The sequence below is a fragment of the Protopterus annectens genome, chromosome 9.part0 (assembly GCF_019279795.1).
Source record: "Protopterus annectens isolate FY-2018-M chromosome 9.part0, PAN1.0, whole genome shotgun sequence".
NCBI classification, from domain to species: Eukaryota; Metazoa; Chordata; order Ceratodontiformes; family Protopteridae; genus Protopterus; species Protopterus annectens.
This window is the reverse complement of record NC_056743.1, coordinates 522,805,138-522,831,979: the sequence shown is the minus strand read 5'-3', so window position 1 is coordinate 522,831,979 and position 26,842 is coordinate 522,805,138. Positions and strand designations below refer to the sequence as shown.

Genomic DNA, 26,842 nt, shown 5'->3' with positions numbered 1-26,842 from the left:
CAACGCCCATCATAATTGTCCCCCAAGCCTGGCTGCACTTGAAAAAGTTCAGTAGTTTGTGAGGAGTACCAGCACCTTCAGACACTAGAGAAGGTATTGACAATAATAATTGCAGTCCAGAAGGAATTCAGATGGGCATTTTTGTTGGTAGCCAATAAAAGTATGCTGTTTGCAACTCCCCAAAAGATATCTGGAGTCTTTTTCATCAGCTCAAGCTGACTGGCTTTTTGGGTGGGCGGAAGGTACTGTGAAGCAGTGGAAGCTGTCTGTTATATCCTTTTCTGGATATATCACCCATATAGCTGAGGCTACAGCAGCAGCGATGAGTATGATGAAGGTCATCTGGGTCAGAGATAACCTGGGGATCCCACAGAGGAGCTATGAAGGCTCCTAGAAGGTGCTGAATTTGACCCAAACACATCAGTATTGTGATGATCCTGGCTATAGTTTATATGTTCCAGATATTTGTGACAGTCTGAAAGCCAGGGGGTTCTGCAAGAGGAACTCATTTATAGCATATAGATTGACCACAGTAGATAGGATCTGGCAGATCATTAAGATAAACATTTGCAGACTTCTTTTATCCTCTTAACTCAAAACTCATTGGCAAATCAAATGAACAAGACTACTTCAACTTCCATGAATGGAGGCTGGACCCAGAAGTATTCCAGAAATTGACTGTAAGATGAAGTACCCTGAATATGTTGGACCTTTTTTCTGTAAATCCCCTACTTTAGCTTCAGTCACCATATTTTCTTAAAAGGTAGGTGGGGCTGTTAAATTTTGCCCCAGTGAGATTAAGTTCCCTCCTTGGGGATTTAGCTTGTAGTTGGGAACCACCTTTTTGGAAAAGACCCTAACAATTCAGCTTGAATAGGGCTATGCCTAACACCCAAGCTGTATGGGTGTACTTAACGGTGACAGTCTTGCTTATCAAAAAAAAAAAAATACATCCTATCTAACCAAACTGGAGGTAAAGCTCTCTCCAACCAAGACTGAACTTGACAGTCATGAGGAGAAGGTAAACATTTGCACCACACCACACTCATCACATAGCCTCACTAAATCTACACCACCAAAATCCACACATAGTAACACAAAAACATTAGCGAAGGCTCCTCAGTAATAATCTGTCTAAGCAACAGAGACCTCCAAAGCAGAAACGCAAGCAACCTCCATCCCCCAACATAGTCCAAATGTCACATAGCCCACAGACTCAGTGTGCCACTCAACCACAGCCAATAAGGCAAAACAAAGTACCCAACACACTAGTCATAGGTGACTCTATAGTCAGGCACACTGATGTCCCACTCACCAGGCTAAACAAGGAGAAGGTTACTCTCAGCTGCCTGTCGGGTGCCAGGATCCGCCACATAACCCACTCACTCGGGTCACTCCAAGTACAAATATGACTTTGTCATTGTCCATGTTGGTGTGAATGACCTGAGACGTACCTCCCTGGACTACATGAAGAGAGACATGGAAGAGCTCTCCGATCTTGTAGCCCAGGCAGGTATGACCCTAGCCATGAGTAGCATTCTGACATCGCCCCAAATGATACCACAGTACAAGGACAAAATGAGTGACTTCAACAATTGGCTAAGCTTCTGGTGTCATTATAAGGGGATCCAGTATCTGTCTGCTTGGGATGACATGGTCGACAGACCACGATGCTTTGCCACAAATGGCCTGCACCTGTCGTCCCTGGGATTCTGGATACTGGCTAAGGCTCTTGCTGCCCTTATAGTGCCTTTTTTAGGCAAGGTTCAAGTAACAAATTCACCACCATAACAGGAACAGGCAAGCAAAAACTGAGGGTAATGCTACTCAATGCTAGAAGTCTAAATCTCAAAATGCACTCACTTGAGGCACTCCTTAAAATGGAGAAGATCGATATCTGTGCAGTGACTGAGACCTGGTTCAAGGCTCCAGAGAGCACCCCTGCACTACCAGGCTATAACTCGTATCACACTTTTCGGCCATGTAACCTGGACCGAAACACCAAAGGCAGAGGTGTGTCCATATTCATTAAGGATATCCACACCTCAAGGCTAGTTGCTCAGCATAATGCATCCGAGGTTATCCAAGTACAACTAACTCTGGACAAAACTGCAATCAAAATTGTAGCTTGCTACAGTTCCCCCACCATGCCCCAGAATTCCCACTCCTCTTTTCTTGATGCAGTGGAAAATATTAGGGTTCAACCAAACACCCTAATAATGGGCGACTTCAACTACCCCACCATTAACTGGGAAAACTACTCATGTACCAACTCCTTAGCTCAACACTTTCTGGAATTCATAAACTCCAATGCCCTGGATCAACGTATCCACACCCCCACCAAGGGGCAACAGTATTCTAGACCTAGTCATTACCAGCATGAATGATCGGTGTTCCACACCTGAAGTCAACTCCTCGTTGGTCCGATCTGACCATAAGCTAATCACCCTTGATATCCACATCCCGCCTCCACCCCCCCCCCCCCCCCACATTAAGGAAACCACTGTAAAAAAATTTCTCCAAAGCCAACTTCATGCTTCTTAAGACAGAAGTGGTGAACTTTGACACCCATGCAGATGGACAATACAGTTACAACTGCTGAATCCTACACAAATGCACTCTCTAAGCACTTACACAAGTGCATTGATCATGTTATTCCAAACAGAACCAAGACACTATCCTCCAAAAAAGGAAGCCAATCTGGTGGTCCCCTGCCATAAACCAACTGTGCAACAGACGGAAGAAACTGTTGCAAAAGAGAGTAAAATCCCATGAGTGGTGGAGCTCCCTGGTCAACCTCAGTAAGAAGCTGAGATCCCTTATAAGATCCTCCAAAGCTAGCTACGGAAACAAAATTGCCACTAATTCTAAGGACAACCACAAAGCGTTCTGTAGCTATGTCAAGAATCTTGATGACAACACCCAGATCTGCTCGGAGTTGCAGCAAAAAGGCATGAAAATTACAGCACAAGGGCCCGAAAATTACAGAACCAACTGATATTGCCAACATCCTGGCAGATAGGTTCAGTGCTAACTTTAACCCCCCTCACCCCCTAAAGGGCCCATATCTATACAGGAAGAATGCAGAGTCCCTGTAATCACAACTACGCAGGTAAAAGCTGCACTCTTTAAAGCCAAAAACACAGCATCCATGGGACTGGATAACATCCCAGGCTGCGTTTTATACGAATTTCAGAACGAACTGGCTCCCCACTTAAGCACCATGTTCAATAATAGCCTTGCATCAGGCTTTGTGCCGACTGAATGGCGCACAGCAACAGTTATCCCACTCCACAAAGAGGTAGCCACCACTGATCCCAGGAACTATCGATCTGTTAGCCTGACTAGCTTGGTCTGCAAGGCTATGGAATGTATCATCATGGAACTCGTAAACAAAGACATTGGTAACCTCCAAACTCTAGATCCCACCCAGTTCAGGTTTGTGAAAGGCAGATCGTGCCTCCTGAACCTGATTGACTTCTTTGAGGCAGTCACCAAAGCCGTAGATCAGGGTAAGGTGGTTCACAAAGCCTATCTTGACCTCGCCAAGGCTTTCAACGCCATCCTCCATTCTGGAATTATAGCTAAACTCACTAAACTAGGTATAAATCCCTATGTCACAAGATGTGTTGCCAACTGGCTCACTGACGGAACCCACACTGTAAAAGTTGCAGACTCCAAATCTGACCTCAAAGCAGTGACAAGTGGAGTACCACAGGGTTCCATCCTGGGACCTCTCCTGTTTGGTATCTATTTCTCTTAAGTACAGGCTAACACAGAAGACCTCTGGTTAACGTAGTTCGCAGATGACTGCAAACTAGGAGCCGTAGTCAAGCCCCCAAATGATGTGGACAAACAGAAGGACCTCGCTGAGACAGATGCCTGGTGTCAGGGCCATGGCCTCAAGCTGAATGCTAAAAAGTGCAGTGTCATCACCTTTGGTAAAAACTCTGTACCCATGAACTACCACATAGGCAGCAATCTACTTAACACCGAATGTGTGATGAGACCTTGGGACCCAGTTGGACAGCAGTCTCTCCTTTGATAGTCACCGCCACAGTAGTCAGGAAGTCCTTCTACGTGGCACACCTCCTCACAGAAGGGTTCTCATCCAGGAAAAAAGAGGTCATTGTTCCCTTCTACTCGACGCTCATTAGACCCATTATAGAGTACAATGCCCCTTTTGGAATGTACTTCACAAAACATCTGTGGCAGCTGGAAAGGCCACAGAAGTACCTCACAAAGAACGTTACTGGCCTCAAACAAATGCCCTACACTGACCGCCTCAAAAAACTCCAACTTTACTCCGTAGCATATTGCCTGCTCCGAGGTTATCTCTGCCTAACATATAAAGCTATGTCAAACACAGAGCTGTTGGACAATGCTACACCTAAAGAAATCCCAATCCCTCCAAGCTACCTGCTCTAGGGACCTAAACCTTGTCACCACAATAAGCAGGACATGCTGGAGGGATAGATTCCTGTCCCGGAGACTTCCCATACTCTGAAACAGGCTATCCATATGTGTCAAGTAAAGTTCTTCTTTAGCTCTCCAAGATAAATCTTGATGAGTGGATGGGAAATAGGAAATACACCCCCGGGGATCGCTTCTGTCTCTCTGCTCGACAGTGGCACAGGAAAAAAACTTTCTTAGTTGGCGTAAGCCAGGGAACCTTGTTGGCTAGGCTTTTGTAGGCCCTTGGGCCGATAGCCTAGTACCTGCCTATGAACATAATTTTTGCAAGGATATGCTAACACTTAAGATCAGTCTCTCCTGTGTGCTGAGTGTGGTTTCATAACTGGTATTAAATTGTGCGGAGCTTTACAGGTAGGTGTTGTTTTCCTGAACTTCAAGACTTTGACCCAGTCCCATCTTTGCTGATATGAAAATTACAGGAGTCAAGGGTAGGACCAAGGCTGAGGAACTGGATGTCTGCATGGTTGAATGATGTGAAGTAGAGGGTTGTAGAGAGAGGGACTGTCTCAGAAATTGGAAAGTGACTTAAGAAGTACTTCAGGGGGTTGTAATAGCTCCAGTTCTCAAGTATATTATTTCTGACTAATCTTAGAGGCTAGAGAAAAGGATAAATCTGTTTGCTGATGACTGAAAGATACAGCAGTAGAAGATTAGGAGGAGGAGTCTGGTGGATTATTTCAAAGAGCTGAACAAGTGGATGTAAAAGTGTCAGTTAAGGTTTGGTGCAAAACAGATTCAAGTACTGCACTTAAATCAGAACGGCCTTGATGTGAAGCAGCTGTAGAATGGGACAGAGAGCAGCAGAGTAGAAAAGGGATTGGGGACATGTGATCACATCTGGCCAGGACCGCAGGGTCAGAGTGAGAGGCAAGTGACAATTGTGTGTGTGGAGGGGGGGGGGTTCCAGAAGCAAGAAACATAATCTTTATATTCTGTCAAGCTTTGGTCAGTGCCCCCTTAAGTAATGCATCTAGTTCTGAAGCATATGCAAGAAAAATTTAAATCAGGCTGCTGGATGGAATCTGTACGAAAGCCATCAGAAAGCTAGGGTGGACAGAGGGGAAAGAATACTGCTAGGGCTAGAGGAAGTAGAGCTGTTTTTCTCTTGAGATCAGAATGGTAAATGGTATTTATGAACAAGATTATGTCAGGAAGTTGCAAAGGAGTCATCCTGAGCAGAAAGGGTAGGTTGAGGTATTAGTAACAGATTAATAGGGACTAGATACTCACTGGATCTCCTAATGTACCATTTCACAGAGGTTTACAAATCCATGGAATAGACTAGGGGAATGTGTGAATAGAAGTGGAAAGGTTATGGAAGGGGGGGGTAAGGATGGATTGAGGGGGGGAATGTTGAGGCACTTTCATATGTAGACTAGGTAGGGATATTGTCAATTTGTCTCCTTTTGCCATTTTGCTAATATAATATAGTATTAGCCACACAGTAATATTCTGCCCCACATTCCGTACATTGGATGTTATGAACAGCTATAGCTTTACATTTAAAGAACAAAGGATCTCAGACAAACTGAACAGCTTTTTGTTTATTATAGTAGGAAATTGGGGAAGGCTGGACTGTAAGCAAACACCCTTGAAATGGCAGGCTTGACCTGTATTAAAATATTGTACAGGGGCAGGTTAAAACTCAGCTCAGCTGAGTGAGCAGCTCTTACAGGTGCATTTTTTCCCCCAGAAGTAGGTCAGCTCAAAGTTCTTGTCAGGTAACTGCCTGAACCTCCATACACATCTTCTGTATGTATTGTAAACTGGAAGTTTTCTCAAGAAACAGTGCAGGTTTTGACTGCAATTTGAGTATATGTATTCCTCTGCTGTTCAGTTTGTGGCCAGAACGCACACTATTTTAGTACTTTTGTATTTTCCCCAGACATATTTTAAATGATACTGCAGCAATAATTTTATTGTACTGAAAGGAGGTTACCCATTCTCACACACAACACTAGGTACTGAAATAGTGATCACTGCTGCATTGTAGACTCCTTGACTTAAACTCCTTATGAACTTTTCTTTTTCTCTTAGTTATGAATTCATAGACCATATAAACAGAGGCACTCTGTTACCTGCTTTTCTTTATTTCCACCTTTTTGCAAAAGATCCTAACAATGCAGCTTGAATAGGGCTATCCCTAACACCCAAGATATATGGGTGTACTTAACGGTGAAAGTCTTGCTCATAAAAAAAAAAAAGTTTAAAATGTTACAGGCTGTGCTCCCTTTTATACACTAGATATTGTAAATTTATTTTATTGTTGAGTTTGTTTAGATAATTTGACTTCACTAGATGTGCATTTCTTTAATAAAAATATCCTTCAGCATTTGCACATCTTGTACTCTGCCTATGTGCCACTGTCCTTATTCTGTGTCTGCCTGCCTGCTTTCTCCCTCTGATACTGTACCTTGCGATTACCTGATTAACCTGTGTGTTATTTCCTGTCTTGGCTAAATGCTGTCTTCTCTGCTGCTGCCTCATGCCAGACCACATTTACAGCAAGTTTTTTCTCCTGTATGCCTCTGACCCATTACCTTAGTTTCCCTTTCCTCAACCACCTAACTCCTGGTTCCTTCTTGCTTCCTGTTTGTCTCCTATCTCCCCATCTCCTCCCAGTGCCCTTCTCTTGTGTTCCCTCCTTGCCTGTACTCCTGTACACCACTGCTCATATCAAATTGACCTTCACCTGTCTCTTTCCTCTTTTTTACTTTACTACTTCTTCCCTTTCATCTCCAGCCCCTTCTCTTCCTGACATGAGTAACCAGCCTGTTGCTTCTGGCTTCCAAATCCTCAAAAATATTAAAAAATAAATAAATATATAAAAGCCCTAATGACTCATGTTATCTCACAACCACATTACTGCCTACATCCTGAAAATCGCTCTCCTTTTTCTGCTGTCCTCGTCTTGCTTTATTTACTGTCTTTGCCTACTGCCCTACTCTGAGTTCTTTTCCTGACCACTTCTTTTGACTGCTAAATGATCGATCTGCTCTCTTCTCTTGTGTATTTTCCCTTTGTCTCAGTCCCACTGGATCCTTTTCCTTCCTCTGTCCCTTTGTAATTTAACCCAAGCCTGAAGCATCTTGTGATGTGTTGCATTGTCCTCTGCTAGCCTGCACTTAAAGGAATGATATTTCTCTACCGTTTGATTTTCTTTGAGTGCATAGTGGCACTAAGTAATTCTGAAAAGGTCATTTTGGTTCTGCTGTAGTTATGCTTTTGACACAGTACTGAGTATTTGAGGTATGTAGATTTTGATCCCAGAGCCTGTTTTCAGGTATATCTTTGCTAAACGAGTAAAATAAAATTTCAGAATAAAATGCACATTCCAACAGTAGAGTTAAATTGCAATATCCATGCATTATGAGGATGATTAGGTTAATTTCAAATGTCAGCTGCATTCCACATCAATGTAGATTGTATTTTATTTTTTTCTGTATCTTATTCTCTTCTGTCCTTGCTGAATGTGCATCTCCAGTCTTAGATGGGCCCATTTATACTCTGGCAATGTGAAAGCACCCTGTAGGTCTACCAAGGCCCAGGATAAGAACGTGTTTGGGGGTAGCTTTCTATCATCAGAACAGTCACTTGTTTTCACGCTGGCATTCCAATAATGGTGAGCCTTTTTCATTTCAGCCCTAAGCTTAGTGCCAGGTAATGTACTTAACTGCATCACTGTAGGGACTGTTTGAGGATCCACAGCCATGCATGTATGTTTTTTATGCTAGGGCAGTAGCTACTGTCAATGACTGTGGCAGCGCCACTTTTCATCACTTCCAGAATGACTCCTGCATTTGATGTTCTTCAGACCTTCACCTCACACTGCCTGAGTGGCAGGCAAGCTGACTAGGAAAGCACCTCCCTTCCAGGATAGGCGTCACCCATCCTTTGTGCCAGCACTGTCAGCCTCCTGGGCTGCTAATTGTATGTGGATCACTTTGGTCATAATCGGGATTTATTTTTGTTTGCCAATGGGCTAGCTAGATTGCACGTAATTATTTTTTTTTAACAAGCACAAACTTGTATGGTTTCTAATGTGGTGGTTCAAAGTAGATTTGAATTGGTGCAAAGTGGGTGGGGACCTGATGTTCAGAGGAGTTGAGTTCCATATTGATGACCTGTAAGAAGACTTTTAAACTTTTGAATGACTAGCAAGTTCTATGCTTGAAGAAGCAACTGAGCAGTTAATTGCAAATGCGTAGTGTGCGGCTCACCTTCAAGAAAGGAGCTGGGAAGTGGTGGGCACAGTTATTGCATTGGAAACTTTATGTAACAGTAACAGATCACATATTAAATCTACAACTAGGTTAAGTAGTTGCATTAAAGGTAGAGCAATAATATTCTAACCTAGAAAAGCTAACCATAACTCTACAAGTTTTGTTTTAAAGTCTGCAGCAGTTGATACAAAACCTTGTGAAGTAAGCAGGAGGCTGTTCCCTAAGTGTACTGAACATTTTGGTCTGGAAGGAAAAATGGATGTAAAATACATGCTGAAGTATTTGAAGTTTGAAACTGTTTTGATGGGTGTAGTTAACATGGAGAAATGTCCCTGGTTTGTGGAACTTAAGTAATGTATGTAGTGACAGATAGCAAAGTGTTTGTTTTGGAAGAGTTTAGCTGTAGTTGTTGAACAACTTGCCAGTAAAAAGTAAGTCCTTGTGAACCTGTTAGTGAGCAATGTTTACCTGCTGTAGTCTTATTTCATCTGCCAAAAGTGCTGCCTGCTGTACTAGTTGCAAACATATGGTAAGCCTTGTAGGCAGCATCAAGTGCTACAGCAGTGGGTTTACAAGCTCCGAACATGCTTCTTAAAGTTTGATGTAGATTAGAACTGTCTCTACATTTTTTTTTTCTTAGTAGGAAGGCCTCACATTTGACCATAAAGGAAGGCTGTATTGGATGACCTTGCATGACCTTAAATGGCATTGCTTCTGTTTTACATTTACCTAGCAACAAACCAGCTGTAGAACAGCTTTCATTTGAAGTGCTGACTCTGAGCTTGAGTGAGAGACCACTGTTGCCATGTCATGAGCATACACTGTGTGTTTTTAGACATTCTTAAACGTTTGTAGTACTGCTAAATTTGTTATTTTTACTTTTCAGATACGAATACCACTGGGCAGATGGAACTAATATTAAGAAGCCAATCAAATGCTCTGCCCCTAAGTACATTGATTACTTGATGACATGGGTTCAAGACCAACTCGATGATGAAACTCTCTTCCCTTCAAAGATTGGTAAGTATCTGTAAATTTGTCATCCTGGTTTAATTCATTCAACCTATTCCTGTACTCTTTTTTGCAATGTGCTTTTACTACAAGCTAGAGTTCTTATAGAAGGAGCATGACCAGAGCTGGCTCAGATAATTCCTTTTTTTTCCTGCTGTTTTGTCCTGTTTTCTACCACAGTCTGTGACGAGTGTTGTGCCAAAGTTGCTTTTTGCATACAGTAGCCCAGTGTGAGGGCACAGTACTGTACTGGTTTACAGACACATCCCCACCACAAGATAAAGGCATACTGCAAAATTATGGCTTCCTGTGCCATCCATTTTCTGACTGAGTGGATAGAAGGAAGGAGCCAAGTGCTAATTTTCTGGACTTTTGTAAGGCACTTAGCATGCACAACACGTCATTGCTTCAGCTATTCCATGATTAATTTCTCCAGTAACACTAAAGCTGACGTTCAGTTAATCTCTCAGAACAGACTAGCAGTGGTTTCCCAACCCACCTAGCTTTCCAGAAGAGTTCTTTAGGCCATGTTTCCCCAAGTCCTTTTTAAACAACCTTATAAATGTCTGTCAATTAAAGAACTCCTATGTCCAAGTAATTATACATTTTTCATTAAGCATACAAACTGATCTTAAACACAACTGCTTCATTCATTCTGGTTTTGTGGATGTCCAGCAGGCTGCCCGATTCCAAGTATTTATGGAGATTGTTGTAATACAATATGATGTTGCAGCAAGCAGATAGGTAGAAAATGTACAAGGTGCTAAACACTTATTTAGAATTGCCATGACCTTTTTTGCATCGTTCTTACAAAAAGTTCCTCCATTTTATTTATTTTTAGTGACTGAGCAGAAGTCCAACATAATCATTCTTGCAGTTTTTCACCTGTTTTCATGTTTTGGTTTTCTAGAATGTCAGCCAGAAGGACTTGACAGTCTCTTTGATGGAGAATATGTAGTCAAGTAACAGCAACTGAGAAGGCCATACATTTGAAACTGACTGGCTGGTGCTTTGCCAGAGCTTCTATTGTCCCAACTTGCTTTACTTTCCATAAGGTTTGGTTAGAGGTATTACGCCTCACTGTTGAACATCTACTCTATTTTATAGAGTTAGAAGAGTAGATTGTTTTTATTGAAACAAAATTAAATGGACTCCACTTAGGAGGGATTACTCTGATGTTGTTAGTGCACTTGTAGCCTTGTCTGTGTAACGGTTTTCAGTTACTTGTATGACGTTTCATGGATGATGGCTACACGGCCTTAAACATATTGCTATCAGTTTTTCACCACCTGTCAGCATATAAACCCTTAATCAAAATGGATTATAAAAAATCAAAAGATTTTTTTTACCAATGTAAAACATTTTTCATTTTCTAACGATACACAAGAAGTAAGGGTATTTTTGGGAAAATAACTGATCTTCCAGGGTGTAGCCCATCCCAGAGTGGCTTATTTCCCAGTAATAGAGCCCTATTTGGCATTATTACTACTACTAAATTACCTTATTACCTTATGAAGTCATGTGTCCCAAAAGGTACGAAGTATGTCAGCAGTATTCCACACAAATATACAAAGCAAAGCTTTGGATGACAATTTCAGCGTTAAAAATAAGACCGTAGCTGATTACATTCCATGAAAAACATGAGTATAATCATGGAAATTAAGACTGAAAAAAGAGATTTTTTTTCCAACTCCTTTGCACCCGGAGTGTCAAGTGTGCTATTCTAAAGCTGTATCGCACGCAGTACTGTTATTTCTTTAACTGAACCTTACTGCTGTGTCTGTGGTATGTTTAAATGTGGTAAAATTATTTTAAGTGAAGAAGTAAAGCAAAAAGCTGCTTTGTTTTAAAAGATCTTTCTTGTATATAAAAATGTATTTCTCTCAACTTCAAACAGTTACTGTCCAGTTTTCCATTAGTAAAGAATGTGATTTCTCATTAACTGACTGCTGGCAAGTGTTAATGAGTTAATTCATTAAGCATATAGCCTATAGAAAGATAAATGTTCTTAGATTTTTTTAAAGGTGAAGTACTTTTGCATTATTTCATACTGTGTGTAATGGACTGTAGCAAATGGTGGCTTCTGATAGTGACATTAGGTTTTGTTGAGAGCACTTTGTATTGAAGCATGAAAAATATGATGGAAATTTGGAGATGTGCCCTGGCAGTCATTGTTTTTTACATTCAGGTTTATCTAGAATCATAGATTTAGAAATACTTCCAGAAAAATAAAGGATATGTATATACAAGTTGAAATAATTAGTGCATTCCTAAAGGAAGAGAGAGCCTGACCGTATGGGCACATAATTTGCAAATGTTTGACTTTTCTTATACAGTTTCGGCCTTAAGTTGTGGTACTGTTTGTGATTATTCAGGGGAAACTGCCCCAACTGCATGCTCAAATGTGAGTTTTGCTTCTGTGAAAGGGGTCCTAGCAACAGTAGTAGAGTAGCATGTTGCTCTCTTCATTTCCAAGTAAACAGGTACACTCTGCATCTGCATAAAAATAACATGAGGGAATCTGCTGGTTTTTATCTCCTTGGCCTGTTTTTTTTTTTTTTTTTTTTTTTTTTATACAAAGTAGTGTGATATGTGCCAGTGCGCATTACAGTGGCCAAAAGACTATCCACAAGAAACTGAACAAGTGAAGGTAATAGGGAAATCTGTAAACTCTTTTCCTTTTGTCAAATTACAACCTTTTAACTTCTGCTTTGCATGGAACTGAGTCATCTTTTCATCATCACCATCATTTTTTCCCAGGGTTGAAATGTATTTATTGTTATTTATTGACATTTATTGACCGGGAAGTCCAGTGGGTCAAAAACCCATTTTCGGTGGAGGCTCAGGGAGAAAAACTCCACAATATTCAAATAACAGAAATACAAAGTTAATGCTGAAATGTGTGTGTGTGTGTATAGATAGATATATAGTTGCTTATTTGTAGACCAGAGTGTTCGAGTTGGGGTGTATGTGTGTAAGATAGACTGGAGTGCAAGGCAGTTACTAACTTATGGGTACACCTTTAAAGCTTGGTTAGTAGTTGTAAATGTGAGACTAATTGAATGTAATTAAATGTATTAACATCAATTAAGGGGGTATAAAAAGGTTGCTTAAATTGTATTAAGTTATTCCTTAGAAGGCTGGTGGAACCGAGGTACCAGATGATGAAGTGAAATAAAGAACTTGCAGCCACAGCAGTGCTTCCAGATTGTTTACTACTTTACTTGAGAATCCCTTGTTCCCTTTGGGGGACTGTTGATGTGTGTGTTTTTTTCGTCATATGTTTTTAGCCAGATTTCTGTTATAGCTACTATGTCTGGGGAATGGTGACATAGCCAGGATTGGAATTCAGTAATTCTGTTCCAGAGGCTTTGTGCACTGACTGATATAAGAAACAGATCATGGTTTATGGAAGATTGCTTTTGGCAGTTGATTTGGGCCAGGATAGGGATAAATGTCTCCATGCTGACATAAAGCAAGGAGGTGATGGATTACTGTTTGTAGTTGGAGTGCTTTTATCAAATATATATGCTGAAAGTGTTGAATTAATTTTAGTTTGGTATTAGTGGCACCATGGACGAGATCAGAGCAGACGACTGAGCCAAAGGGGGAGGTATCAGCTCCGACGTCACAACAGTTACGGCTCCGAAGAGCTCCGGCACCAAACACTGGGGCAGAGTCGAAGGAGGAATAGTAGGTTGTATGGACGAAGCCACTGTTTGATGAGACGGGCTCTGAAGCATTTGGACCAGTGCCTGAGACTTTAACAGTCTGCTAACCACCCTCTCAAGGTCATGGTCGGAAAGCCTGGAAGACAGAGAGGAATGGCTCCGATGGCTCCGCTCCGAGAGTAAAGGTGACCTCGGTGCCGAATGGATAGATTCCAGAGATGGAGATCTGGACCTCTTGCGTGAGGAGGGCATCGAGATTGGTGGAGCCGATGGAGCCGTAGACACGTCGGCTCCAGCCAGAGCCAATGGTGAAGATAGAGTCTTGGAGGCATCGGCTCCAGCCAGAGCCGATGCAGACAGCTGAGACAGAGAAATCTGCTCCAGCCGGAGCCAATCGTGTAGCAGAAGGTGAGCCACCATCCGAAGGCTTAGAGCATGGAGCCGACGGTTTAGGTGGCTTCGAAGGCTTCCCTGGCGCGGACTTAGCCGGGGAACCTTTGGGCTTTAATAAGCCCCTCAGGATCAACTTATTCTTGCGCTCCTGCAGGACTCTTGGGCTGAATGCATGGCACACAGAGCAAGAGTCCTGCAGGTGCAGGGGTTCCAGGCAATAAACACAAGAAGTGTGACCATCTGTCAGCGACATCTTCTGACAGCACGAGTCACACTTCTTGAAGCCTGAGACCTTTGTCCCTTTCGACATATTGCTGTCGAAAGGAAAAAAAAACAATTGTAAAGTTAGAAAAAACACACACCCACACACACAGACAGGGATACAAGGATACTAAAGGCACACTCACACAGCTAAGAATCCCTGTGAGGGAACTAAAGTATAAAACGGAAGGGCCTAAGGCCTAACCTAGGGTGGGGAGTATGACGGGGATAAAGGATAAAAATAGGAACTAAAAATTTTAAATAACAGAAAAACTAGCCTATTTAGAAATATATCCTACAATTCTCGGGAAGACCAAGTAGAAAACTAAGATTTTGCTTAAGTCACTAACCTGTGAGCCAGTAAAGAGAGCACTTCGCTAGTGAAAGCGGCAAACGAGATCTGGGTAGTTACCGCCTAGCATCATGGGATATAGGGTTGCTTCGAGCCGGTAAAATTAGCTCTCGAACTTTAGTATAGGCCAAGTCGGAGCCGAGGTTCGGCTCCGAACCCATCCAGCAAGAATGAAGGCGAGATTGACAACTTAACATCTTCCATTTCCTTATCATGGCTTTGCTATGAACTTCAGCAAAATGATTCATTCATTTTAATTTACATTTCAATTTTTTATCACATCATATAACCTAAAATAAACCTGAAAGTTTGTAAATCAACCTTCAACTCAAAAATAACTAGAAGCTCTGTACTTACCATAACGTTCTATGTTTATAGTCCATCTCGTCTGTATTCTTGCTGGTTGGGTTCGGAGCTGCTGACTCGGCCAAATACTAAATCTCAAGAGCTTTCAATGGCTCGAGGCTAATCCGTATCCCATGATGCCCCAGGCTACATCCCCAGATCTTGTTTGCAAGCAAGAAGAAACATCTTATCTTCCATATGTATATAAACATATATACAAAAATATATACATATTTACAAATCACTACAATTCAGTCAAGAAAGAGGCTGAAAGTTATCATATCTCTGCAGGCAGATAATTTTGTCCACCAGTTCCTCCAGGAACGGGAGGGGGAAGGAGGGTGGGATGCAAGAATATAGGCGAGATGGACTACAAACATGGAACGTTATGGTAAGTACAACTTCTAGATGTTATGTAGTCCTATTTCGACGTAATTCTTTCTGGTTGGGACAGCGTCTCTAGCACCTAAACCCTAGGGTGGCTCAGGAAAAAAGACTTTTCAGTACCGTAGATCCAAAAGAAGCCCTGTTCTGGGTGGCCAAGTCCACTTTGTAATGAGTGATAAAGGTGTGAGGTTTCGCCCATGTAGCAGCTGCACAAATCAAATCTAGATGAAACCTTGCTTCAAAGGCAAATGAAGTTGAGACTGACCTAGTGGAGTGACCTTTTATTTTTCCTGGCAATTGTATGTCATTCGTTTGGTATGCAAGGATGATACAATCCGTAAGCCATTTAGACAAGGTCACCTTTGAGACTGGTAATCCTGTCTTCTTATCAGAAAAGGAGACAAAAAGTTGATCTGACTTTCTAATGTCTTTGCTCTATGCAAGAAGAAATGCAACTGTCTGTGCAATTCAAGCTGTAGTTTATATTCTGCCTTGTTGGTGTAATTGGGGAAAAAGACTGGCAATTCCATGGATTGGTTTATGTCGTTTTCCAAACAAACCTTTGGGAGGGAGGAAGGAGGGATTAGTTCTCAGAGAAACCCTGTCATTATGGACTATAATATACAAGGCGGATGTACTGAATGAGCCCGCAGCTCTGAAACTCTTCTGGCCAATGTAATGGCAACAAGGAAGAGGGTTTTCCACAATAAATATTTCAGATCACAAGTAGAAGCTGGTTCATAGGAATATGTAGTCAGAGAATTTAGAACCAAATTTAGATTCCAGGGTGTCATCGGTTCCTTAATCGGGGGCCTAAGTAGAAAGGTACCTTTGAGAAAGGCCTTGCATAATCTGAGACATAATGGGAACACCCATTTCACCTGTATGAAAATAGGAGATAGCAGCTAATTGTACCCCAATAGTAGCTGCTGCAGCGCCTTCTTCAAAGAGATTTGAGAGACTCTAAAATTGCTGGAATAGGGGTGGTAAGAGGTTCGATATTTCAGCTGCCCAACATGAAAATCTCTTCCATTTGTATGAGTATAATTTCCTAGTGGAAGGTTTATGGGAAGAAGCTAGGATATGACTTACTGCTGGTGTGAAAGAACAACATCTGGCTAGTCATGGAATTGGAGCAGCCAAGCTGTCAACTTGAGGGTGTGGATGGACGGATGGAACTCTCCCCAAAGAGTGGGTCAGAAGGTCTGGAATTGGATCCAGAACCCAAGGTTCCTCCAAGAGGTGGGTTTGTAGAAAGGGAAACCAAACCCGACGACACCAGTACGGAGCAATAAGGATCATTTTGCTTCGACGATTTGGCTTTCTGTAACATCTTTGGAATGAGTGGAAAGGGGGGAAAGGAGGAGAGTAATCCCAAGGGCCAATCGAGAACCAGTGCATCCCTGGGTGGTTTCCCCTTTGGGGGAATTAGGGCAAAGTAGTTGCTGCATTTGGTATTCTTGGGAGTAGCGAAAATGTTGCAGCAAGGCTGGCCCCATCTGTGGTAAATCATCTCCGCAATCTCTCTTTTCAGGGACCACTCGTGAGGTAACAGGAGAGTCCTGCTGAGTCTGTCTGCTATCACATTGGATTTCCCCAGGGATGTGCGCTGCAATCAGAAAGCGTTGAGACCCAATCACTCATTGCCAAACTCTTAATGCCTCTCGACATACAGGGTAAGACTTGGTTCCTCCTTGTTTGTTTATACACCACACTACCGACATGTTGTCGGTCTGAATTGCAATTGTTCCTAGAGGGAGAGAGTCCTGAAGTGCCTGCGATGCATAAAGCAATGCTCTCATCTCTAGGATGTTTATATGCAGATTATTCTCGTGGTCCTGCCATAAACCTTGAACTGCCCTTCCCAGATAATGCCCCCCCCCCCCCCCACCCGGAAGTGTCTGTGGTTAACACTGCTTTTGGTTGGGGGGAACACAAAGGGACGACTTACATACAGCTGGTTTGTCTGAAGCCACCAATATAAATCTCTCCTGCAAGACTCCGTGATGTGTATCGGATGTGAAAGAGGGAGATTTTGCATCGACCACTGTATGAATAAAAGCCAATGTAGGAGTCTCATGTGTAATTCAGGCTGAGGGCACCAGCAGAATGGCAGCAGCCATGATTCCCAGGGTCTGTAACACTTGTCTGGCCTGAACTTTCTTTGTTGAAATCAAAAATTTACCTGTTGATGCAGGAATGGATTCGATCTGAGGGGAGTCTTGCCGTCATGTCTCGAGTTTAACTCTGCTCCTAAGACAGTATGTTGACAGTAATAATGCAGATTTTTCTTGTTTATAGTGATGCCCAGCTTGTTGCAAAGAAGGGTTTCGTCCCTGGCTTGAGATAGTAGGTGCCTGGTGGAGGCGGTAAGGAGCCAGTTGTCGAGATATGGAAACACTCAGAATCCCTGACGTCTCAGGTGAGCAATGACCACTGCCATACATTTAGTGAACTCACTGGGGGCTGTAGTGAGGCCAAAAAGCAGGGCTCGAAATTGGTAGTGACTGGCTCCCAGCTGGAAGCACAGATACCTTCTGGACTGCCTGTCCATTTTTATATGGTAGTACGCGTCCTTGAGGTCGATAGAGCACATCCACTTGTCTTTCCCTATGAAAGGGAATACTGACTACAGCATCCAGTTGTCTTTCCCTATGAAAGGGAATATTGACTACAGGGTTACCATCTGGAACTGTTTTCTTTACAGATTTGTTTAATCTGCTGAGATCTAGGATGGATCTCCAGTCCCGTCTTTTTTGGCACTAAAAAGAACGTTGAGCAAGTTCCGGGTCCTATCTGGTCTGCGGGGACTTCTTGGATGACTCTTGTCTAGCAACGATTGAATTGCTAGACTTGCCAAGTCCTTTTATGCGGGTGGAACATCTGGTAAGGACTTTTGTTTTGGAGGGGTGGAAGAAAAGGGAATGAGGTAACCTCTGGATATCATCTCTTGTACCCATTTGTTTTGGGAAATTTGTTGCCAGGTGTTTGGGTACAATGACAAGCAACCCCTGACTGCCTCCAGAGAAGGACAGGCGGGTCTCCTTTCAGGAGCGCTGGTAGGATTTATCAGAGAAGGTCTCCCTGTCGCCCTGATTCTGCGGACCCCCTCTGCCGCGAGGGTGGTCTTCAGTTATAAAACTTCCCCCTCTGTCCCTGGGGGAAGAATAATCACGTGCATCCGAGAAACCATTTTGGGATTTGCAGAACCACATTTTCCCGCCCTTTTGACCTTTGGGATAAGGTCTGGAAGGGGCAGAAAAACAGACTCCCACGGCAAATAAGGTTTTCCCGTCCTCCTCGCACCTTGTCAGCATCTTTTACCATGGGCCCAAACAAGGCTGAACCATCAAAGGGGACGTTGATAAATGAAGACTTGAAAGGGTGAGTGAAGTTACAAAGGCGCATTCAGGAAGGTCTCCTGAGAGAGATTCCTGATGCAGCCACTCTACTCGCTCAGTCAGCTGCATAGGAGATTAGCCTCATGGAGGAGTTCACGATAAGAGGTAAGGGTGGCTAGCTGTGAGGATACTTTGTCTGTGAACCCCGCAGCTACTGCTTCTTGAAGGGCATCTCCTAGTTCTTTGATGAGATCCCTTTGAAGCCTAGTGAAATGGAATAAATAGTTCAGTGACCGCAAGGTGAAGGTCGCCGAAGAACATGCGCTTGCCATATCTATCCATAGTCAGAGTCTTTATTAAGAGGATGGATAGATGAAGATGTTTTCTGACAATTCCTTCTTTGCGGCCGCCACCACCATGGCATCTAAGGGAACTCCTTTTGTTACCAATTCCTTTTCTTTAGGTGCCGTAATAAATTTGTTTGGCCTCCTCAGAACAGGCTCCACAGTGTCCAGCGAAGTCCATGCTTTCCTGGAAATGACCTCTAACAATCTGTAGTAAAGAGAAGTCACCCAGGAGGTGGAAGGGCGAGATCCCAAAGCTTCCAGATATACTGAATCATCCTCCGAAGGATCAATTTGCTGCCAATCACCCCCTCTGTTTCAGGATTTAAGGAGACATCCTCAGAGGGGGATCTTGGGGACCCTTCGGATTCATCCAAGTCAGTATCTGAAGTGACTGACTCAGGGGAGTCAATGTGCTTCCTCTTGCAAAGCTTCCTCCTGGGAACATCCTCCAAGGGATACTCAGGAGAAGTCCCGGAAGAGGGGGGCACCACCAGCGGTGGTCACCTGGGGCTCCCGATCTCTACACTTAGGAGGGAGAGGAAGAGAGACCGACACAGGCACCAGGTGGTGAATAGGGAGTGGATCTGAGAGTGGGGTAGTCTGAAAGGAGAACATCCTCTCTGCTACCTCAAAAGCACTCCCACCCCGCTCCGGAGAAGACCTCTGCATCGAGGATGCTGGAGATCAGCTCCGAGGAGAAGGCGGTTCTGAGGCAGAGGTAGGTGCCGAGCTCAACCAAGCCGAAGAACCAAGAAGGAGAGTTGGACCAGAAGACATACCACGCAGACTCTCATCCCCGGATCCGACCAGAGAGCACTGGCTCCCATATGTCTCTGCACCGGATGGAACCGAATACACCAGAGCTGAAGTCGGAAAGTACAGTTGTGTACACTTACCATAAATGTAGATGTTAGAGTGTATTCACTGTTGCAGTCATTACAGACATTGCTTGCAGATTGCCCTCAGTCGGCCTGATTAACAAAGTCTTGGGTCCTGCATCGGTTGTTGTCCCTTCTTCCATGACATCAGGTCGTCAGGGGTATAAACATGAAGCTGACGCCATTACATCAGTTTTTCTTGCCCCAGATGTCTGGTGCCCCCCTAATGGGGAGCAAATAAACATAAGAACACAAAAGTATACCTCTAACAAAAAGCAAATACACCAAAAAGGTTTTTAAACATAGTAAAGGAAAGTAGAGGTATAGCCAGAAGTTAGGGGTCTGGAGGGAGGGTAATCAAGACTGCAACAGTGAATACACTCGAACATCTAAATTTATGGTAAGTGTACACAACTGTACTATGTTCTTCATGTTTCACTGTTGCAGTCATTACATTTGGGTAGATTCCCAAAGCTATGGTTGGGAGGAGGAGTTTATATAGCATTAGGGCCAACTATAAGGCCCTGCAAGACAGCAGTGGCAAAGCCAGCTCTGGATTTAGAAAAAATTGGCAAATGATAATGTTTGGTGAAAGTATGTACAGAACTCCACGTAGCAGCTTCTAGGATGTCCCTGGTAGGAACACCGCTGAGAAAGGCTGCAGAAGTAGATGCTGCTCTGGTGGAGTAGGATCTGATCTCCTGGGGGATAGGTTTTCCATGGCACAGCAGAAATGAATGCAATGGCTTATCCATTTAGAAATGGTTTGTTATGAAATAGCCTTTTCCTCTGCAGCAAATGCTACCAGCAGTTCAGATTTTCTTTGAGGTTTAGTCCTGTCTAAGTAGAATCCAAGTTGCCTGTGCACATCCAAGGAATGTAGAATCTGTTCCCCTTTGTTCTGTGGATTAGGAAAAAAGGCTGGCAAATGAATGGATTGATTAAAAGCCACACTGGATTCTACTTTGGGCATGAAGGATGCACTGGTCCTGAGTGACCCTTTCCGCATGAAAGATGATGAAAGGCTCCACTGCCATAAGGGCCTGTAATTCAGACATCCTTCTAGCTGAAGTGATTGCTAAAAGGAAAGCTGTCTTCCAAGAAAGAAATTTTAGGTCTGCAGTAGCAGCTGGCTGGAAAGGAGGAAGGGTGAGTTTTTCCAATATAAAGTTAAGTTCCCAGGCTGGAGTTGGGGCTCTCCTGGGTGGTCAAATTTTTGGCCCCTCTGAGGAACTGCTTGAGCAGAGGTTTGAGAGAAGAGGGGAGGTTCTGTGTTACAATGAGCTGAAATGGCTGAGGTGTGGATTTTAATGGAGGAAAAAGACAGGCCCTTGTGAAGCATCTCAGTTAAGTGATGCAAAATCTGAGGCAAATTGAGCGCTGCTGTGCTCATCCCTTGTGATTGGTTCCAAGCACAGAATCTTTTCCATTTTTCAGCATACGATTTTCTAGTACTAGGCCTCCTTGCCTAAGATGACATCCATCACAGGTTTGCTTAGGGATAAGGGTGAGTTTAAGTAACTAGCCAGGCTGCAAGGTTCAATGTTGAAAGATGAGGGTGCAGAATCTGGTTCTCCTCCTGAGACAGCAGGGAAGGGATCTGAGGCAGGTGCCATGGAGATAACTGCGACACACTGCACAGGGGGGGGGGGTACCAGTGTTGGTGTGGCCAGTCTTGAGCAATCAAAATCATCCTTAGTTTGTCCTGTTTGACTTTTAGAAATACTTTGGAAAGCAGAGGCAGCGGGGGAAGGCGTAGACTGATAGGTTTTTCCAGCTGAAGGACAGAGCATCCAGTTTCCAGGCTTGTTTGTGGGGAGTCCTTGTGCAAAACTTGTCCAATTGGTAATTCTGGGGTGAGGCAAACAGATCTATATCTGGGCTCCCCCATTCGCTTGTCAATATGTTGAAAATCCTTTGTTCCAGTTTCCATGAGGTTTTTGCTTAGTCTGTCTGTGTATTTAATTTTCCTGGCAGGAATTGAGCTTGTAAGTGCACTTGGAAGCTCAAGGCTGTGTTCCACAATGCCATGGCTAGTCTGTAGAGGGTGTAGGAATGTGTACCCCACTGCTTGTTTATGTACCACATAACCGTGGTGTCTGTCTTTACCATTAGTTGTCCTGGAAGAATGTAGTCCTTGAAGGCTGTCGGAGCATTCTGTACAGCTAACATTTCTTTTTGATTAATATTGTAGGTACATTTGATTTGGGTTCCATTTGTCCTGAATACACTTCCCTGCCAGGTGAACCCCCCATGCATAGTCTGATGCATCTGTTAGGGTTTGGGTGGCAGGGGGTAGTGTGAATGGTAGTCCCTTGTTTTGGTGGCAGGCCTCTGCCCACCAGAGGAACTCTAGGCATAGACAAGGTATGATAGGAATCATTGTTTCTAGGCTGTGAGAATGTTGACTCCATAGGCTTTTTAGATACCACTGTAGTTTCCTCATATGCAGTCTTGCATATGGAATTAGAAGAATGCAGGAGGCTATGAACTCCAAGGCTTGCGGTATTTGTCTTGCAGATAGCAGGGTTTTTGTAAACACTTGTTTTAAATAGGTTATCAAATGAATTTGCTTTTCTGGCGTGAGGTAAGCCATCTGGGAAGTTGTATTCAAGCTTGCTCCCAGGAGTGCAATTTGTTGACAGGGTACCCAGTTGAGATTTCTTTTCATTTATGGTGTACCCCAGACAAGTTAGAACCTTTTTTACAAACACCAGATGATTCAAAAGTATGCCCTGGCTTTCTGCCTGAATTAGACAATCGTTCAGGTATGGGCATATTTAAATACTTCTTTGCCTGCAAAATGCAATAACTGGAACCAAGCACTTTAATACCCTGGGCACAGTAGACAAGCCAAAGGGCAGGGCATAGAATTAAAACTCAAACAAAAATTTGAGGAGTCGGCCAATCGGCACTTAGGAATTGCTTCTGCTTCTGGCACCGCAGGTCAAGAAAGACTGATGTAATGACAAAGGTTGCATGTTTTATACCCCTGACGACCTGACATCATGGAAGAAGGGACAGCAACCGACGCATGACTCAAGACTTTGTTAATCAGGCCGACTGAGGGCAACCTGCAAGCAGATTACCCAAATGCAATGACTGCAGCAGTGAAACACGAAGAACATCTGCTTGAGCAGTGAATGAGAGAAGAGGGGAGGTTGTGTTATAATGGGCTGAAATGGCTGAGGCGTGGATTTTAATGGAGGAAAAGACAGGCCCTTGTGAAGCATCTCAGTTAAGTATTGTAAAATCTGAGGTAAACTGGGCGCTGCTGTGCTCATCACTTGAGATTGGTTCCAGGCACAGAATCTTTTCCATTTTTCAGCATAAGATTTTCTAGTACTAGGCCTCCTTGCCTCTAAAATGATATCCATCACAGGTTTACTGAGGGATGGTAAAGGAGAGATTAAGTAATCAGCCAGGCTGCAACGTTCAGTGTTGGAAGCTGAGGGTGCAGAATCTGGTTCTCGGGAAGGAGTCTGAGGCAGGTGCCATGGAGATAACCGTAACACACTGCGCAAGAGGGGGTACCAGTGCTGGCACGGCCAGTCTGGAGCAATCAAAATCATCCTTGGTTTGTCCTGTTTGATTTTTAGTAGTACTTTGTAGAGCAGAGGCAGAGGGAGGAAGGCATAGACTGCTAGGTTTTTCCAGCCAAAGGACAGAGCATCCACTTTCCAGGCTTGTTTGTGGGGAGTCCTTGTGCAAAATTTGTCCATTTGGTAGTTCCGGGGAGAGGCAAACAGGTCTATATCTGGGCTCCCCCATTTGTTTGTCAACATGTTGAAAATCCTTGGTTCCAGTTTCCACTCGTGTGGGTCCATGAGGTTTCTGCTTAGTCCGTCTGCCAGTGTATTTAATGTTCCTGGCAGGAAATGAGCTTGCAGGTGCACTTGGTAGCTCAAGGCTGTGTTCCACAATTCCATGGCTAGTCTGCAAAGGGGGTAAGAATGTGTACCCCCCCCCCCTGCTTGTTTATGTACCACATAACAGTGGTGTTGCCAGTCTTTACCATTAGTTGTCCTGTAAGAATGTGGTCCTTGAAGGCTGTCAGAGCGTTCTGTACAGCTAACATTTCTTTTTGATTGATATGCAGGTGCATTTGACTTGGGTTCCATTTGCCCTGAATGAACTTCCCTGCCAGGTGTGCCCCCATGCATAGTCTGATGCATCTGTTAAGGTTTGGGCAGCAGGGGGTGGTTGTCCCTTGTTTTGGTGGCAGGCCTCTGCCCACCAAAAGAACTCTAGGCATAGGTGAGGTATGACAGGTATGATAGGAATCATTATTTCTAGGTCTTGAGAATGTTGACACCACAGGCTTTTTAGATTCCACTGTAGTTTCCTCATATGCAGTCTTGCATATGGAATTAGAAGAATGCAGGAGGCCATGAAACCCAAGGCTTGCAGTACTTGTCTTGCAGATAGCAGTTTTTTTGTGGCCACTTGTTTGAAGTACATTGTGAAATGAATTTGCTTTTCTGGCGTGAGGTAAGCCATCTGGGAAGTTGTATTCAAGCTTGCTCCCAGGAATATAATTTGCTGACAGGGTACCAGGTGGGATTTCTTTTCATTTATGGTGTACCCCAAACAAGTTAGAACCCTTTTTACAAAGGCCAGATGATTGAAAAGTATGTCCTGGCTTTCTACTTGAATTAGACAATTGTCCAGGTATGGGTATATTTGAATATTTCTTTGCCTGCAAAATGCAATAACTGGAGCTAGGCACTTTGTGAATATCCCGGGCACAGTAGATAAGCCAAAGGGCAGTGCAGATAACTGATGGTGCATGTAGCCTGCTTTGAAGCATACATCTTCTGCAAGATTCCCTGATTGGGATGTGCAGGTATGCTTCTTTTAAATCTAGTGTTGCCAACCAGGCATCTTTGCCTAGCATAGGAAGTAATTGGTGAAGAGTCAGCATCTTGAATTTTGGAATCTCCAAAAAGGTGTTTAGAGTAGAGAGATCCAGGATAGGATGCCAAGAATTGTCTTTCCTGGATACCAGGAAAAGTCTCGAGTAGAAACCTTGTCCCTTTTCCTCTTCTGGTACCAGTTGAATAGCCCCCATGCTTAAGAGAGAAAGTACTTGTTTTTGGGCCTCTGCCCACTGATTTGGGGGTAGGTCCAGCCACCCACTTGGTGTTGGCAACGTGTGGAAGTGAAATCTGTATCCCTGGGACACTACATTTAAAACCCATTTGTCCTGGGTAATGAGTTCCCAATTCTTTGCATGAAGAGCAATCTTTCCCCTCAAAGGGGCAGTCAGTTGATAAGTGTTTGGACATTTTAAAAGGAAGTCACTGAAACAGTTTACCATAGGGGGTGTCTTATTATTCCCAGACTTAGAAGTGGAGGCCCCCCACTGCTTAGTTCTGTGAGTACCCTGGGACTGAAACCTGGGTTTTTTTGCTGTGTCTGGGTTTGGCTTGAGAAGACCTGGAAGGGGCTGGAAAGGACCAATTCTTATAGGGCCAGTGCCTACTAAATCTAGGAGGCTGAACTTGTAAAAACTCTAACAGTTTGTATAGATTTAGCTTCATCTTCCATCTTTTTAAGAACTTCCTCAGCCTTGTTGCCAAACAGGCGGTCCTGATTTAAAGGAGCATCCAACAATTTAGCTTTAACATGATCAGGCAAAGATTGCTCCTTAAGCCAAGCATGCCTTCTGAGCGCAGACCCAGTAACAGCAACCCTGCAAGAGGCCTCTAATGAATCAAAACCGCATTGCAAAGTATGTTTTCCAACTTGTTTGGCAGAATGCATTAAATCCTGTAATTCTTTATTTTCCACAGAGTCAGGAATCAACATCATTTCTGTTTAAGCAGTCCAATAACATGTTGCTGATATTTTAACATATGAAACTGGCAGTATAAGCCTTAATGGCCAAGGTTGCAGTATTGTAAACCTTCTTACCCCATCTATCCAGCGCCCTGGAGTCTCTATCAGAAGGGGTAGGATTTTTAGCAGTAGAAGCCTTAATGCCCTTGGGTCCCTGTGAAATAGTCTCTGGATCTGCAATAGGATTTTTGAAAACGAACCTGTGGGACTCAGGGACCCTGTAGTATCAGTCAGCTTTTCTGCAGAAGGCAGGGAATCAGGAGCCAAACTAGATTTCGAGAAAGCATAATCAACAATGTCTAGTACAGGAGGAATAGCTAAAGGCCTATGCTGAGGTAAGAGAAGGAAATTCCTAAGCCTCTTTTTTGAATCAAAAAAATCCTGGCTTTCCCCAGTGGAAATGCTCCCTTCAAGTATGCAAGGTTTCCCCAAAAGAAAAATCCTCAGGAGGGTAAAAAGAGGGAATAGTTCTCTGCATCAGAATCCTCATAAGTAGGTAAGGGCAAATCCAGATCATCAGAAGAGTCAGAAAAAACAGAATCCTGATCAGAAGATTCATAATCAGAAGATTCATACTCAACTTCAGTCCTAGGCATCTTAGAAGGGGGGTCGGTCGGCAACCCCTGATTAGAGTTATTAGATCTTCAACCATTCTTATTTGTTTTTTAGGCATAGAGGCCCGAGCATGTGGCCTGGGCATCAGTTTTTTTTAGACATGGATCGAGATTTAGGCCTAAGTAATGAAGGAGGTGTCAATTTAATATGCAAGTCCATAGGCCTGAATACACCCTCAGAAGCCAGTGCCTGCACAGCGGTTCCAGACCCATCCAAAGTACAGACATCCTCAGGTTCCATAGTTGAAGCATCTTGCGGCATACCGGACTCCGAATGGGTCTCAGTAGAGGCCTGCAAATCAGAAGTTGCGGTCATCAGGGTCTGCGAAAGCACCTCACTGAGTACCGGCAAACTGGCGACTGGCTTAGGAGAGGCTTCGTCGGCAGTTTTGGACCTTGGCGGCCTGTCTTTGTCTTTATCTTTGCATTTTTTCGGAATCCCAGTAGTCGGACGGCTAACTGATGACATTTCTGGCTAATTAAACAAAGAACCGAAATATTTAGAGGCGAAAATATACCAACGGATAGTGCGCTGATTAAAGCACAAGACCGACAGCAGGGTACATCGTGATCTAGGCAAGGAATACAGTACAAATGAAAATCTTTATGAGGTATTTGCTTTCCACAAGTAATGCAATTATTAACTTTTACTGACCTTGGTAAGGAGCAAGAAAAAGTTTCCCCAACTGGGTACTTTGCTTT

At 43.5% G+C, this 26,842-nt stretch overlaps 1 protein-coding gene across 1 annotated transcript in view; it reads left to right on the top strand.

Moving 5' to 3' along the window:
- Positions 1-26,842, top strand: part of LOC122811319 (MOB kinase activator 1A) — a 782,470-nt gene that overhangs the window by 591,082 nt on the left and 164,546 nt on the right. Inside the window, exon 4 of the mRNA XM_044083085.1 lies at positions 9,586-9,719. Coding sequence (XP_043939020.1) covers positions 9,586-9,719 — 134 coding nt within the window. The remainder of the gene's footprint in view (positions 1-9,585; positions 9,720-26,842) is intronic.